The following is a 16,801-nucleotide window of genomic DNA, read 5'->3' as shown; positions in this document are numbered from 1 at the left end:
CAACATCCTGTAAAATGGTTTCATTTACTTGTTTTATTTTCTTCCTCTCCGAGATGACTGATTTAGAAATGAGATTTCTCCCCCTTTAACCCTCCCTTCGTGATTGGTCAGATCAGGGTACTGTTGGGTTCTAGGGAGGGACTGTACACACAGTACTATAAATAAACACACAGCATGCATCTCAATACTCCTCGTCTCCTTTCATTGCTCCATCTGAACTGATTTGAGTGACAGGTGAAATAAGGATACTTTCCAGGTCAGCTTCTTCCATATTGCTGTCACCTGGACTTGTTGCTAAGTGGGCGTGGCCTGGCCTGTGTCAGACCAGTGCAGATGGAGAAGAAGCCACTGCAGAGGATTGAGATGCAGCCCAGAGTCTGATTTTTCTCCTTCAGTGTGAGGTTCCCCTCCTGTCCTCTAGAGCAGCAGTGTCTGACTGACACCTCTCAACCTTTAGGAACTACCATCTGAGTCAGTATTGCAGATCTGGGGCACGTTCAAGTACAAAAGGAAGAAAATGCTTTTCTGACAGACAATGGAAACAAACGTTTAACTATTGGACAGTTTATGGTAGTACCTCCGTTGTTTATAAACATTTTGTGCCTCCTGAACGTGACTTAGGTGAATAGGCTCTCTGGCCAATCAGTTGCATGAGTTTAGTACCAAGGAGAGGAAAGCTGCATCTCAATACTCTACAATGTGTTCCTTTCCTCACATCCTATTTCAAATCATAGGATAGGTGGAAGCAGCATGGTGGATACCTGCCAGAAATATGCTTTCACATCAGTTTAAATAAAGGAAAGGAGGAGAGGGGGGTGAAATATTAAGATGCAGCCGAGACACTGTAGTCATGCAGGACCAGAACCCTCTCTCACTCAAACGGGACTGAGCTGGACTACCCACAGATAAGAACCGTAATGAGACTGAACAACCGGAGCAAGGGATCTCACTCGTCAAAAAAAAGGGGGAAAGGGTGCTACATGTTTTTGAACCTAAAGTAAATCGGTTTTTAATTTAGATCAGGATGACAAAGACCAACGCTCACTCAGCACAAGCACTATTATTATTTACAAGCTCCAAAAATAAAAGTTAAAACGCTTTGCTTCTTTTTTTGTCCTAATCCCCCCCCCCCCCACACCATTTTCTTCTTCTGGTTTCATCCTTTTAATCTAAAATAAAAAATTGTACACGTAAGAGTTATGAAAATATAGGTTATTCCAACACGGCTGTCCTGGATTTAACCTACTCTCTGGTCTTCCTTATCCTCTCTCTCCATTAAGGGTGTTGGGGGTGAGTTGGGGTGTTGCTGTCCCATCCCGCTGGCCTGTCCTGACTCTGGACACTGACTCCGGGGCATGCCATGGGGTCGTGGGTCATAGGTCAGGGTTGTGGTAAAGTCGTTGAGGTCACAGTTCATCACGGTCCCTGAGGAGTGTGTAGCGCGTCTCACTGGGGGCTAACTTCTGGAAGGAACTCTCTGGTGGGTTACTGGCCACCTCACCGATCTCCTCCTGATGAAATAACACATTTATATACACACACCTCCCTCTACTACTGCAATGACATCGTTTTATACACACATAATGACGGTGTACGAGTATGCTTGGTGTTCTGACCTGTCCAGGTGTGCTGTCTGTCGGGTCTGGGCCGTGGTGGAACTCTCTGTGTAACTTTCCAGAGTGGAGGTCCAGAACAAACTGCCTCAGCTTCCCAGGGATCCTACACACATTAATATAATCATTAGGTCTACCAATGACATTACTGAAGTGTGGTTGATGACAGAAGGTCATAAACTGATATCACATCAGAGCTGGTCCCATATCAAAGCTGTCTCTGCATGTTAGAGGTGGCTGCAGACACCACACACACACAGCTAATGAAATAATTTGATCTCAGTGACAGAGGGAGGGAGAACACAAACACAGACATCCAGAGGAGGAGGTAGTGAATGTGATGTAATGTAATTAGTTGAAGCGGGTGTCAGACCTCAGGGCTCTGTCTGTCTGATCACAGAGGTGATAGGGGGAGTGGTGGGGGAGGGGTTTAGATGGGGAGTAAAATAGATTAGATGAAATTACATTCGATTAGTTGACACTAATTGCATGTGCCAAGTCATGTCACATTAGCTCCGGTTTCCAGGGCCGTCAATAGAAGAATTATCTAGAAGGTGTGACATTTCTATTATAATCTGTGGACTGTGGACTGTGTGTGTGTGTGTGTGTGTGTGTGTGTGTGTGTGTGTGTGTGTGTGTGTGTGTGTGTGTGTGTGTGTGTGTGTGTGTGTGTGTGTGTGTGTGTGTGTGTGTGTGTGTGTGTGTGTGTGTGTGTGTAAAATGGAATGTATTATATTTGACAAATGCAGATTTCCAACATACAGATCTAAATAATCTAATGACAACAATAATGAGCCATCTCAAATACTGTCACTCAAGTCAGACACAAATGAACACTAGAAAAGCCTGGCCTCGAGGGAGAACCCCTCAAGCCAATGACGAGCCTTTTGGACATCAACATTCTAACAGTCTAATAAATACACTTCATATATGCTATCGCAAAAATAATCACTTGGCTGTGTTTATGAAGGTAACAGGATACAAAAGAAACTGCATAACCAAATAAAACAATAGCATTGTCATTTGTTTATGTAACTGTAGACTATGTAAAAACACCACAATTCAACTGTTAAAATCCATTAACACCATCACAAAGATCATTCATTACCGATTTGTTAACCCATAAGAATCTTAAGTCCTGCCTAAACTGGGGGGGGGTTCTGCACTGAATAATATTATAAACACAACACGTGTTGGTTCTATGTGCTGAAATAAAATATCTCAGAAATGTTCCATACCCACAAAAAGCTTATTTATCTCAAATGTTTTTCACAAATGTGTTTACATCCCTATTAGTGAGCATTTCTTATTTGCTAAAATAATCCATCCAACTGATAGGTGTGGGATAACAAGCTGCTGATTAAACAGCATGATCATTACACAGGTGCACCTTGTGCTGGGGGGCAATAAAAAGGCCACTGACTGCAGGAAAGTCCACCAGAGCTGTTGCCAGAGAACTGAATGTTAAAATATTTACCATATGCTGCCTCCAATGTCATTTTAGAGAATTTGGCAGTATGTCCAACCAGCCATACAACCACAGACCACGTGTATGGCGTTGTGTGTGTGAGCAGTTTGATGATGTCAACAGCATGCTCCAGTTCCCACCAAAATCCAGCAACTTGGCACAGCCATTAAAGAGGAGTGGGCCATCATTCCACGGCGGTCACACCAGATACGGACTGGTTTTCTGATCCATGCCCCTACTTTTTTTTAAAGGTATCTGTGACCAACAGATGCAAATCTGTATTCCCAGTCATGTGAAATCCATAGATTAGGGCCTAATTAATTAATTTCCTTATATGAACTGATTTCCTTATATGAACTGTAAATCTTTGAAATTGTTGCATGTTGCTGTTCTGCACACCAATTGTTGGTGTGCAGAAGAGCAGAAAAGTAAATAAATAAAAACAGTATGGGGATGAGGTAGGTGAAAATGGGTGGGCTATTTACCAATAGACTATGTACAGCTGCAGCGATCGGTTAGCTGCTCAGATAGCTGATGTTTGAAGTTGGTGAGGGAGATAAAAGTCTCCAACTTCAGCGATTTTTGCAATTCGTTCCAGGCCAGGAAATGTGACCTGTCGCTCTCCATGTAAATGATGTGTCAGATTTCACATACTGCATGTCATCGGAGACTGCGTTCAAAGCGGGACAACCAGACCATTCACAGAGCTGAACACAGAAATGTTGGTTGGAACCGGTCGAGAACCACTCAAGGTGCCCTAAATAGTTGGCCAAATGGCTAAGAGGTCAGAGACAAGTGAAAGAAAGTAGAGAGGTTGTACTTACTCAATGTCTCTGAACTCAGGGTACACATACATGTGTCTGAAGGAGTCTATAGCAATGACAGGACAGTCTGCTGGCGTCTTCTGGATGTGTAGCAGTGGGTGACGGAACTTTTCACAGTCCGCATGCAGAAAGTTTATAGATCCTAGGCAGGAGGGGATAGTTATTCATATAATTTATATGATTTATTAAGAAGAGATTAGCATGACTATAATAGTACGGTTATCTAACAAATATAATGCAACTCTGTCCCTGGCTGGGATGAAAACACAACACAAATAAATAGAACATGAGAGTAACAATGGTCCCAGCACTAAACCCTGTGGCACACCCTGTTATTTCCCCAGATGATTGGGCCACAAACAGACTTAAGAAAAACACACTACCTTTCTCACTGATGAGCTGGCGTGCCACCTCGTGCTGGAACTTCTCCAAGCTCTCTGTGTCCTCCTTCACGTGAAACAGGATGAGGAATGGGATCCCCTCTTCAGTCAGCTCCTGGAACACACACACAGGGAAGAGGAAGAAGAGTGAAGGCATCAGCATGCTTCAGTTCGTTTGGCCGAACCAAACGATGGTCTCGCATACTCCCTTAAAAGACCTTCGCTTGAAAAATGAGAAAAAATAAATAGTACCGTTTGTCCATTTTGAGACACCACTATACACTTCTTCAATAGTCAGAATTAATCTAAGATAACATTAATGACAGCTTTCTTGAGTTGACATTTTTGCAGAGGAGATCTTAGTTGCGCAATTTTGCATGGGTTCGCGCCCATGCTCTGTCGCAATTGGCCGTGACCGGGAGGTCCGTGGGGCGATGCACAATTGGCCTAGCGTGGTCCGGGTTAGGGAGGGTTTGGCCGGTAGGCATATCCTTGTCTCATCGCGCACCAGCGACCCCTGTGGCGGGCCGGGCGCAGTGCACTTCATTGAAGAATACCTACTATTGACCAATCTGTGACTAGGGGACATAGACTTTGGCTACCAACTTCGGATTGCCTCAATTTAAAAAATGGTGTGCCCAAAACAGCAGATAAAACCCTTGCCAGGGTCCAAAATGAACAAAAACATTACAAAATGTAATGTATGCATAAACTGTTCAGAAACGGCTTCGGCTGGGAAGCATCCGGGAGCCTTAACAGGTCAGTGGGAGATTCAGGTGTGTGTCTATGCCTTGTTGCATTAGGATGGGGCTGCTGTAGGGGAAGAAGCCAGGTCAGACCTGGAAGACGACTCCCAGCTGTGTGTAGACCGGGGCTAGCCCAAAACCTAAATGATTTCATTTAGACTGGATCAAACGGAGAGAAGAAAAAGAGGTAGAGAGAACGCACCTCTCCGTTTTCGAAGGTGATCTCGCGGACCAGAGGGACGCATTTGTCCTGCGCCCAAGCGTAGGTGAGATCAAAGTTGGTTAGTGAGCCCAGGTACACCATGTCAGGAACAGTCTCCCCCATCGGTTTATAGATCACATTATCACCACTGAACCTCTCTGTCTGGGACACGTCACTGGAGGGACAGAGGAAAGATTAAAAGATTACTCAAATGCCAGACCAAAAACATATAAACTATATTATAAATGTTTCGTAGACCCTGAGTGCAGTGATTGGTCTGGAGAGGCTCGACTCACCCGAAGGCAGCGAGAAACACACAGTCGTCTCGGAGGATGTTGGCCACCTTCTCAAACGTGTGGTAGTTCTCAGAATCCTTCTGGTCAAAGTAACCAATAATGTTACGCCTGTCCCTCTGCAGAGAGAGAGAGACATTTTTCCTGGTTCAGTACCAATTCAGAGGAGGACAGAGTCATATACTAATCTTCAGGAGACTTTCTGTTGATAGGTCCTTGGTGTCCCATCAGCTGTGTTATTTGTGTCAGTTGCCCTGTATAGTTGTCTTTTTGTCTTCTATTTGGTTTACATTTTTTACTTTTATGCACGTTGAGATTATTCTGTATAATGAAAAGCGCTGTACAAATGTAATAAATGATTATTATTCAATATTTAGATTAGGAATGGTCCTAGAACAGATCCCTGAGGCACACCTTTTACATTTTAAAACACTGATTTGTGTGTGCCTTATACTCACATCCGCAGTGTTGACCTCCTCCAGACTGTGTATTTCTTTAATGGGATCGACCTTCTGCTGGCGGATGAAGTCAGCGATGGCTGTGACTGACCTCTGACCCCTGTACTCCCTCTTCATCATCATACCATTACGGAACAACTTCAACGTAGGGTACTTACTAATCCTGTACCGCTGAGCTATGTCAGCTAGAAAGACCGAGAGCGAGAGAGGGGTGAATAAAGACACAGTTTAATATAGAATGAGGTAGAGGGGGAGAAATGCGGACAAAGGAAAGGGGAATGATGGAAAAGAGGCAGGTCGAGAAAATCAGAAAAGGATGGATAGAAACGGGGATGGATGAAAAAAGGTGAGAGTAAAAGACAGATAGAGGGTGTTTAAAGCTGTCTAAAGACACAGCCGTCAGTCAGCCCCTGATCTCTCAGATGAAAGCTGCCCCCCAGTGAGAGTAAATATTCTCATAGTGCTGTGTGTTTGGCAGGTGTCAGTCTCACTGCAGGGTGTCTCTAAGCCCCAGTCTTCACAGGCAGCAGCAATTTTGTCATTAGTCTTCAAACGGTTTGCAGGTCATCAATAATTCCCTTTAATTTGCTTTATCTCAAAGGATGTGCCTATCAAATGTCTCTGTGTGTGTGTGTGTGTGGGGGGGGGGAGTAACTGATTACAAAAAAACGTAACTGCATTCCGTTACCAGCTAAAATATTGTGATCAAATGACTAATTTTTGAAAACTCCTTCACTTTTAAAATGCATTTTGATGGTTTGCAGGAATAGGCTTTTGTAGCATACAGTCCTTCTAATGGTGCGACTGCAACAAAAAAATCAAGGCTTTATTAAGAGCAAGACAAAGGAGCTGATCATGGACTACAGGAAACAGAGGGCCGAGCACGCCGCCATCCACATCGACAGGGCTGTAGGGAGCGGGTCGAGAGCTTCAGGTTCCTACACATCAATAAGGTATTAACATGGTCTACACACACCAACACAGTCGTGAAGAAGGCACAACAACGGCTCTTCCCCCTCAGGAGGCTGAACAGATTCGGCATGGGCCCTCAGATATTCAAAAAGTTATACAGCTGCACCATCGAGAGCATCTTGACTGGCTGCATCACCGCTTGGTACGGCAACTGTTTGGCATCCCACCACATGGCACTACAGAGGGTAGTGCGTACAACCCAGTACACCATTGGGGTCGAGCTCCCTGCCATCCAGGACCTCTATACAAGGCAGTGTCAGAGGAAGGCCCTATAAAAATTCTCAAAGACTCCAGTCACCCAAATCATAGACTGTTCTCTCTGCTACCGCACGGCAAGCGGTACTGATGCACCAAGCCTGGAACCAACAGGACCCTGAACAGCTTCTACCCCCAAGCCAATATTTAACCAAATAGCTACCCAAACTATCTGCATTGACCCTTTTTGCACTCTTTTGACTCACATACACTGCTGCTACTGTTTTTATATATCCTGTTGCTTAGTCACGTTACCCCTACTTATATGTACATATCTACCTCAATTACCTCGTACCCCTGCACATCGACTCAGTACTGGTACCCCGTGTATATAGCCCAGTTATCCTGACTCAGTACTGGTACCCCATGTATATAGCTCAGTTATCCTGACTCAGTACTGGTACCCCATGTATATAGCCCAGTTATCCTGACTCAGTACTGGTACCCCATGTATATAGCCCAGTTATCCTGACTCAGTACTGGTACCCCATGTGTATATAGCCCAGTTATCCTGACTCAGTACTGGTACCCCATGTATATAGCCCAGTTATCCTGACTCAGTACTGGTACCCCATGTATATAGCCCAGTTATCCTGACTCAGTACTGGTACCCCATGTATATAGCCCAGTTATCCTGACTCAGTACTGGTACCCCATGTATATAGCCCAGTTATCCTGACTCAGTACTGGTACCCCATGTATATAGCCCAGTTATCCTGACTCAGTACTGGTACCCCAGCCCAGTTATATAGCCCAGTTATCCTGACTCAGTACTGGTACCCCATGTATATAGCCCAGTTATCCTGACTCAGTACTGGTACCCCATGTATATAGCCCAGTTATCCTGACTCAGTACTGGTACCCCTATGTATATAGCCCAGTTATCCTGACTCAGTACTGGTACCCCATGTATATAGCCCAGTTATCCTGACTCAGTACTGGTACCCCATGTATATAGCCCAGTTATCCTGACTCAGTACTGGTACCCCATGTATATAGCCCAGTTATCCTGACTCAGTACTGGTACCCCATGTATATAGCCCAGTTATCCTGACTCAGTACTGGTACCCCATGTATATAGCTCAGTTAACCTGACTCAGTACTGGTACCCCATGTATATAGCCCAGTTATCCTGACTCAGTACTGGTACCCCATGTATATAGCCCAGTTATCCTGACTCAGTACTGGTACCCCATGTATATAGCCCAGTTATCCTGACTCAGTACTGGTACCCCATGTATATAGCCCAGTTAACCTGACTCAGTACTGGTACCCCATGTATATAGCCCAGTTATCCTGACTCAGTACTGGTACCCCATGTATATAGCCCAGTTATCCTGACTCAGTACTGGTACCCCATGTATATAGCCCAGTTATCCTGACTCAGTACTGGTACCCCATGTATATAGCCCAGTTATCCTGACTCAGTACTGGTACCCCATGTATATAGCCCAGTTATCCTGACTCAGTACTGGTACCCCATGTATATAGCCCAGTTATCCTGACTCAGTACTGGTACCCCATGTATATAGCCCAGTTATCCTGACTCAGTACTGGTACCCCATGTATATAGCCCAGTTATCCTGACTCAGTACTGGTACCCCATGTATATAGCCCAGTTATCCTGACTCAGTACTGGTACCCCATGTATATAGCCCAGTTATCCTGACTCAGTACTGGTACCCCATGTATATAGCCCAGTTATCCTGACTCAGTACTGGTACCCCATGTATATAGCCCAGTTATCCTGACTCAGTACTGGTACCCCATGTATATAGCCCAGTTATCCTGACTCAGTACTGGTACCCCATGTATATAGCCCAGTTATCCTGACTCAGTACTGGTACCCCATGTATATAGCCCAGTTATCCTGACTCAGTACTGGTACCCCATGTATATAGCCCAGTTATCCTGACTCAGTACTGGTACCCCATGTATATAGCCCAGTTATCCTGACTCATTGTGGATTTATTCCTTGTGTTATTATATATTGTTTTCTATTTTTGTCTCTGCATAGTTGGGAAGGGATCACAAGTAAGCGTTTCACTGTTAGTCTATCAAATCTAATTTTATTTGTCACATACACATGATGAGCAGATGTTAATGCGAGGGTAGCGAAATGCTTGTGCCTCTAGTGCCGACAGTGCAGTAATATCTAACAAGTAATCTAACAATTCCACAACAACTACCTGACACACACAAATGTAAAGGGATGGGATAAGAATATATACATATAAATATACGGATGAGCGATGACCGAGTAGCAAAGGGAAAGTGCAGTAGATGGTATAAATACAGTATATACATATGAGATGAGTAATGGAAGATATGGAAACATTATTCAAGTGGCATTATTAAAGTGACTAGTGATCCATTTATGTCATAAGGTGAATGCACCAATTTGTAAGTCGCTCTGGATAAGAGCGTCTGCTAAATGACTTAAATGTAAATGTATTAAAGTTGCCAATGATTTCAAGTCTGTATGTAGGCAGCAGCCTCTCTGTGTTAGTGATGGCTGTTTAACAGTCTGATGGCCTTAAGCTAGAAGCTATTTTTCAGTCTCTCGGTCCCAGCTTTGATGCACCTGTACTGACCTCGCCTTCTGGATGGTAGCGGGGTGAACAGGCAGTGGCTCTACACCTGTTGTTTATGAAAAATGGGACAAGTAAAATGTGATTTTGATTTTACTGCTGTTGGCATCCAAAGATTATACATTTAACTTGAATAAACACTTGGAGGTAAGGATGTCGTACCTCCTAGTGTTATTGATATCTACACTGCTGCTCTCTCATTTAGCTATTTGGGCCTCATGGATTATGGTTGTTGTGGGTGGCTGTGGACAAACCAACATGTGTATTTTAACCCAATAATGGTTGAATTGAAGAAGTTAAAGCTGCCTATCAATCAAATGTTGCAACCAGTGGACAGCCAGTGAAAAATGTGCTCTTGCAGGTGCATCGTGTGGATCACAGTCTGTGGAATAAACGTTTGACGGCTCCTCCATGGTATTGAGCTCCACATGCTGTCAAAAACAAGTTTAATTTAACAAGACCACAAGTGGGGCTTTTATTGCTCTATCTAATTCGCTCTGATTAAAACAATTATGTCCATAGGCCTATTGGACACATGCTCAAACTCGCACACTTCTGATCAACTTAAAGAGCTGCAAATGATAGAGATATCAGAGTGTCATCAACAAAAGCTCAAGCAATAGGCCTATAGCAAATGATAGAGATATCAGAGTGTCATCAACAAAAGCTCAAGCAATAGGCCTATAGCAAATGATAGAGATATCAGAGTGTCATCAACAAAAGCTCAAGCAATAGGCCTATATAGCAAATGATAGAGATATCAGAGTGTCACCAACAAACATGTAAACAATAGGCCTATATAGCAAATGCAGCATATGGTATTCATTTTTCCACATGCACTTTTCGTAAGTGCTCAAAGCATGTCATTCCATGAGAGCAGAATTTCCTTTTCAACTTGAAGCAATGAGCCCAAGCAGTCCTCAATGACAACAAAATCATAAACAGTGTAGGCTAATAAATCCTTAGTTTTGGGGTCATGCTCAGGTTAAACAACAGAATAGGCTAATAAGTCCTTAGTTTTGGGGTCATGCTCAGGTTAAACAACAGAATAGGCTAATAAGTCCTTAGTTTTGGGGTCATGCTCAGGTTAAACAACAGAATAGGCTAATAAGTCCTTAGTTTTGGGGTCATGCTCAGGTTAAACAACATAGTAGGCTAATAAGTCCTTAGTTTTGGGGTCATGCTCAGGTTAAACAACAGAATAGGCTAATAAGTCCTTAGTTTTGGGGTCATGCTCAGGTTAAACAACAGAATAGGCTAATAAGTCCTTAGTTAAACAACAGAATAGGCTAATAAGTCCTTAGTTTTGGGGTCATGCTCAGGTTAAACAACAGAATAGGCTAATAAGTCCTTAGTTTTGGGGTCATGCTCAGGTTAAACAACAGAATAGGCTAATAAGTCCTTAGTTTTAGGGTCATGCTCAGGTTAAACAATTTGGCTTATCTATATTGCTATATCGTATTCTTGAAGATCAAGAGAATTCCATGAATTGGAATGACCGGAAATCTGACCGACTTTGTGTTTTGATGTAAAGATACAGCCTAATCGTATGATTATCTGTGTTGAAGTAGAAAGCAATGGTTTAGAAGAAGCCTACATAACCCATAAAGTAAAATGCAACATCCATTTTTTAATCTCCTTCTAACGCCTCTTAAGGGGAAAGTAACGTAAAATGAACTAAAAGTAATCAGATTACTTTACAGAGTTTGGGCAAACCAAAAGTTACGTTACGGATTAAAACCCTGTGTGTGTACACAGTTCACTCACAGTGCTGATCACAGTCGACGCGCGCAAACACCACCTGAGTGACATCAGGAAACTCCTCCCTCGCGATGTTCGATGCCTCCTCAAAGATAGGCTGGAGCATCTGGCTGAATCTACACCTGGGAGGAGAGGGGGGAGAATGTGGGTATAATTTGCTTATCAAATGAGATTTTATATTGTTACCCTTTGGAGGAACTGTCATAGTGTAATTGCTTTGGCCACATTGCATTACTCTCCAGCCATGATGCCACTAAAGCATGTTGGAATTCTAATTCATCACACACACACACACACACACACACACACACGCACTCACACACATATACAAACACGCAGTCACACAACTGATGTGGACACAAAGAAAATGTATGCAAACAGACAATTGAGTAGGAGAGGACAAATGTTCACAGGGGAACTAACACACTTACCAGTCTGCATAGAAATTAACCAACGCCACTCCAGCATTGTCTGTGAGGAAAAAAAAAACACCTTACACCCACTGTTTTACAACAACGTCAAACACACAGGAATTAAAGTACATTTACACATACTCATAGGCAAGGGAGGTTCATGGGTGAATCATTAGTGTTAATCATACAGTCAAACAGCCACCAAGCGTTGAGGAAGGAGACAACACAAGATAAGAGCATTACAGGGAGAGATGAGAGAGAGAGAGAGAGAGGCGAGAGGGAGGAAATGACACAGATGGAGAGAGAAAGAGGGATAGATGACAACCACAGAGATGTCTCTATACCCTGTCACAGACAATGTCTTACTGAGGATGTCTTCAATGTTTCCTGTGTCTAGACTGGTAATTTCAGCCTGGCCTGGAGTGGAGAGACCAGTAACCTAGAGCCGGAGAAGAAAGGGTTAATGAGGGCGATGATATGGCTAGAACCTGTCCTCACACAGATGTGCCATGAGCCCAGTCCAAAAACAACCAGTCAGTGTTTGCAGTGTTAACGGAAGAAGTTCTAAAGCTGCTGTCCTATTGTTTCCATTAATTCTCTTGTTGCTGTTTCCAGACCAGGCAAACAGGTGAGAAACCATCTTTCTCTCTCTTTGGCTCCCTCTCTTCTTATTATTTATTTAGAATTCATCCATATGAGTCCTGTTGAGATCCAGACATCTCAGTTCTCTGATGGACGTTGACGCCACAGGTGATGTGGAACAGAGGACTCTGTTCTCAGGGTCAAAGTCAAACTTCCCCATGGACTAGAGCGACCAGGACAGTGTCATACACTGGACACGGAGGCAGAGAAAGAAGTAGAAGTGAGACATGACATTGCATAATATTTTCTGGTTCATATACAGTCCATGAACTAAGCAGACGTAACCCAGCTGCTATCGCATTTGTGTCTATGGGATAGCCACCCTTTAAGCAGACTGGAACTTGGACAATTTTTTCCAATGGTAAACGGCCTCAGTAAGACATCTTCATTAATCCACCATCTTTGACGGAGAGTGGTGTTACTGGAGATGCTCTACTGCGCCGAGTCTCACATTCCCTGGAAGATAAAACGTATTTCTCTGTATCTCAGCAAGCATTTCCGAGTCCTATGACAATCCAATTTTCTGCTACCACCATAACAATAACTTCACACAAAAACAGCAACAAGAGCCAGTCACTAGACTGATAGTTGAGCTTAGGACAAAAGACAGGGCTGTGGCTAGGATATAGACTGGGGCTAAGTTAAGCATGGCCTGGACATTCCCATGTATTAATACTAAGGGAACCCCTCTAAACCAGTGTCTCAGTAGCATCCTGTCAATGAGGACATTCAGATAACTAAGCTTTATCTAACATCAGTCGTTTGACTCATCTAAATCAGCAGGGTGTGTGTGGTGGAAGACACAGACACTGTCACAGTGCCCTATGTAGTTATTGGGACAGTGCTTGTAAGTAAGCAATTCACGTTAAGGTCTACACTGGTTGTATTCGGCACATGACCCTACATTCATGGTCAGTCATTTTTGTAAGTAGTTGTGGTCAGTACTTGTGTGGTTTTTATCAATAGTTTAGGTAAGTAGTAGGGAGGTTCATTAGTTGTGGTGATTATTTTTGGGGTCGTGGTCAGTAGTTAGTCAGCAGTTGTGGTCAATAGTGATCAGTAGTTTTGATAAGTAGATGTGTGGTTCAGTAGTTTTGATAAGTAGATGTGTGGTTCAGTAGTTTTGGTCAGTCGTTTTGTGGTTTTGGTCAGTATAGCTGGTGCGGTTAGTAGTTGTGATCAGTAGTGGTCAATAGTTTTGGTCAGTAGTTGTGATCTGTAGTTGTGTTGTCAGTAGTTGCGGTCAGCAGTTGTTTGGTTGTGGTCAGTAGTTTTGGTCAGTATCTTTTGTGGTATCAGTTTTGGTCAGAAGTGTTCAGTAGTTTTGTGGTCAGTAGTTGTGTGGTTGTAATCAGTAGTTGTGTGGTCCATAGCTTTGTGGTGAGTAATGGTGTGGTTTTGGTCAGTAGTTGTGTTGTTGTGGGGTTCAGTAGTTGTAGTTTTGGTCAGTAGTTGTTAGTAGTTTTGGTAAGTAGTTATTATCAGTAGTTATATGATTGTGGCCTGTAGTTGTGGTCAGTTGTTTTGTTGTTGTGGTCAGTGTGTGTAGTCAGTAGTAGTGATCAGTAGTTGTGTGGTTAAGTGCTTGTAGGTAAGAATTTCACAGTAAGGTCTACGGCGGTTGTATTTGGCGTATGTCACTACGTTATATCAGCATCGAACATGTCACCCTCCCTAGGAGAGAGGGTGACCTCGACAATTTATTGTTAAAACGAGAGGCTGCCTGGATCTTTAATTTAAAGACCCTTGCTCCTCTCACGTCACCCCGCTCCTCCGTTCTCTCCACTGGCTTCCAGTTGAAGCTCGCATCCGCTACAAGACCATGGTGCTTGCCTATGGAGCTGTGAGGAGAACGGCACCTCAGTACCTCCAGGCTCTGATCAGGCCCTACACCCAAAAAAGGGCACTGCGTTCATCCACCTCTGGCCTGCTCGCCTCCCTGCCACTGAGGAAGTACAGCTCCCGCTCAGCCCAGTCAAAACTGTTCGCTGCTCTGGCACCCCAATGGTGGAACAAACTCCCTCACGACGCCAGGACAGCGGAGTCAATCACCACCTTCCGGAGACACCTGAAGCCCCACCTCTTTAAGGAATACCTAGGATAGGATAAGTAATCCCTCTCACCCCCCCCCTTTAAGATTTAGATGCACTATTGTAAAGTGACTGTTCCACTGGATGTCATAAGGTGAATGCACCAATTTGTAAGTCGCTCTGGATAAGAGCGTCTGCTAAATGACTTAAATGTAAATGTAAATGTCCTCTCGGTTTCAACGTAGACTTTAATCTGAAGCCATTCTTGTGATTTTGCTATTGTAAATGTTTTGTAGGCCTAGGTAGGTAAATTGTATCTATAATGGAATGCTATCCATTCATGTTTTTGGTATGTTATTTTTATATATGAGAATTAACCAATGATATCAGGCCACACCCAGCCATGATTACAGACACCTGTGTGTGTCCTTTGACACTATATAAACTAGTCACCCCACAGTGTTTGTGATTATACCCTGATGAAGACAGTTTGTCTGTCAAAACGTTGAATATTAGGTTATTAAATGATTGCATCTGAGCTCCGAGAGTATGCAGCTCAAATTACATTTTTTAAGTATTTGCCGCATGTGACAAATAACATATTATTTTACCATTGGTCCCCTAAAACGGGGGGACCATGAATAGAAAGTGCTGTAATTTCTCAACGGTTCACCCAATATGAATGAAAATACCCTCAAATATAATACCCTCATATCAAACTTTTGGAGTGTAAAGCCAAAAGAAGAAGAAATGTTTCACTTTCCCAATAATTACAGAGGGCACTGTATATGTATGTACAGTATGCATTTAAGGTGACAGTCCGTGTTAACAGGAGAAGCTGTCTTTACTGTGGTTTGTAATATAACACTTTAGAGAGAAGGATGAGTGGTGGCGGATGTGGTTGTATTTACAAAATGTACACACACTATTTCTGGGGTCAACTAATACAGGACTAGTGGTATTACGTATAGTGAGGTCATCTCACAGCAGCCTGGCTGTGACACTCGACTGTGTGTCTGCTGAGCGACAACAGCTTCAGTTTAAGTAATTAAATGTTGCCACTGTCTCTGGCTTAACTATGTGACGGTGACGAGACAGGCCTATTCCCTAAATAATGTATGAATACAGACATATTTGTAGATACTTTCTAGCTATCTTCCAGTTTCTGGATTAGAAGCCATTATAAAAGCCACGAATCGTGCTGATTAACAAGTATATGACTTAGTTCAAATCCCTTACTGAGAGTAAAGAAAGTTTACACTGTAATAGGCCGATATCCTGAGCAGCAGAACAGAGCTTGATCAGTTCCGGGTTGTCAGCCAATAGGAATGAGCCACAACAGAGGAATTCACCAACCGGCTCCATCATTCCGCAACACGATTGTGGCTAAATTCACTAACTTGTGGTACCGTCCCACGACCTGGTTAGCTAGCTACATATGTTAGCAAGCAAGACAACTACAACATTAGCTGTTGGCTAGTTAGCTAGGTAAGTTAAACAAACAGCAAATATAGCCAAGTCTGATAGTTAACGTTAGCTCACACAATACGTGGATTTAAGATTCACCATGCATCTAGAATAAGATACTGATTTGGACTTGCACAGTTGTTAGCTAGCTAGCTAACATAACAGAGCAGAGTAAGGCGAGTGATCACAGACTCATGTCTCTTCATGGTTAACTAACCTTACCAAGCTTAGCCAGCCAGCTAGCTGATCTCAATTAACCTGGTTGCCGACTAGCTATTTTAGCCAGCTAACGTTAGCTAGGTACAGTAATGTAAAGACTATATTAATGTTCAATACATCTTTATTTTGTGATTGACAAAAGTAGCTATCACTTTGAAAAACGAATGCCCATAATTATAATATTAGCTAACTGTGTGTGAAGCCAGACCGGCCGCACTTCAAATACGAGGACGTGTACGTTAGGTGTCGAAGTTCCTTACCAGCAGTATCGTGAAGAAGCCGACATCGAGAGAGGATACTATTGGTGGTAGTTTCATTGTAGAGTTGGTTGAGGTTATGGTGTTGTTCGGTCTTCCCTGTCTCCGGATACAACTCTGCTGCTGAGGCAGGAAACGGATGGGTGACCACGGTAACGTGAGCGATCTTTCCGGGTTTAACGTTGTGGTTTATGGGAGTGGTAGTTTTGT

The 16,801-nt window shown here is 43.3% G+C and overlaps 1 protein-coding gene across 1 annotated transcript; it reads right to left on the bottom strand.

Annotated features, from left to right (window-relative positions):
• Nucleotides 1-5: 5 nt before the first annotated feature.
• erp44 (endoplasmic reticulum protein 44) lies at nucleotides 6-16,750 on the bottom strand. Its single transcript, XM_046332364.1, has 11 exons — nucleotides 16,595-16,750; nucleotides 12,343-12,415; nucleotides 11,995-12,034; nucleotides 11,570-11,685; nucleotides 5,985-6,169; nucleotides 5,530-5,645; nucleotides 5,234-5,408; nucleotides 4,289-4,400; nucleotides 3,906-4,047; nucleotides 1,617-1,719; nucleotides 6-1,511 (listed from the first exon to the last, which is right to left on the bottom strand). The coding sequence occupies exons 1-11, from the start codon at nucleotides 16,649-16,651 to the stop codon at nucleotides 1,407-1,409; spliced, it is 1,224 nt and encodes a 407-aa protein (XP_046188320.1). The 5' UTR covers nucleotides 16,652-16,750; the 3' UTR covers nucleotides 6-1,406.
• Between the last annotated feature and the right edge of the window lie 51 nt (nucleotides 16,751-16,801).

This window comes from Oncorhynchus gorbuscha, unplaced genomic scaffold (genome assembly GCF_021184085.1).
Source record: "Oncorhynchus gorbuscha isolate QuinsamMale2020 ecotype Even-year unplaced genomic scaffold, OgorEven_v1.0 Un_scaffold_141:::fragment_3, whole genome shotgun sequence".
Lineage (NCBI taxonomy): Eukaryota > Metazoa > Chordata > Actinopteri > Salmoniformes > Salmonidae > Oncorhynchus > Oncorhynchus gorbuscha.
This window is presented reverse-complemented; position numbering and strand designations above follow the sequence as displayed.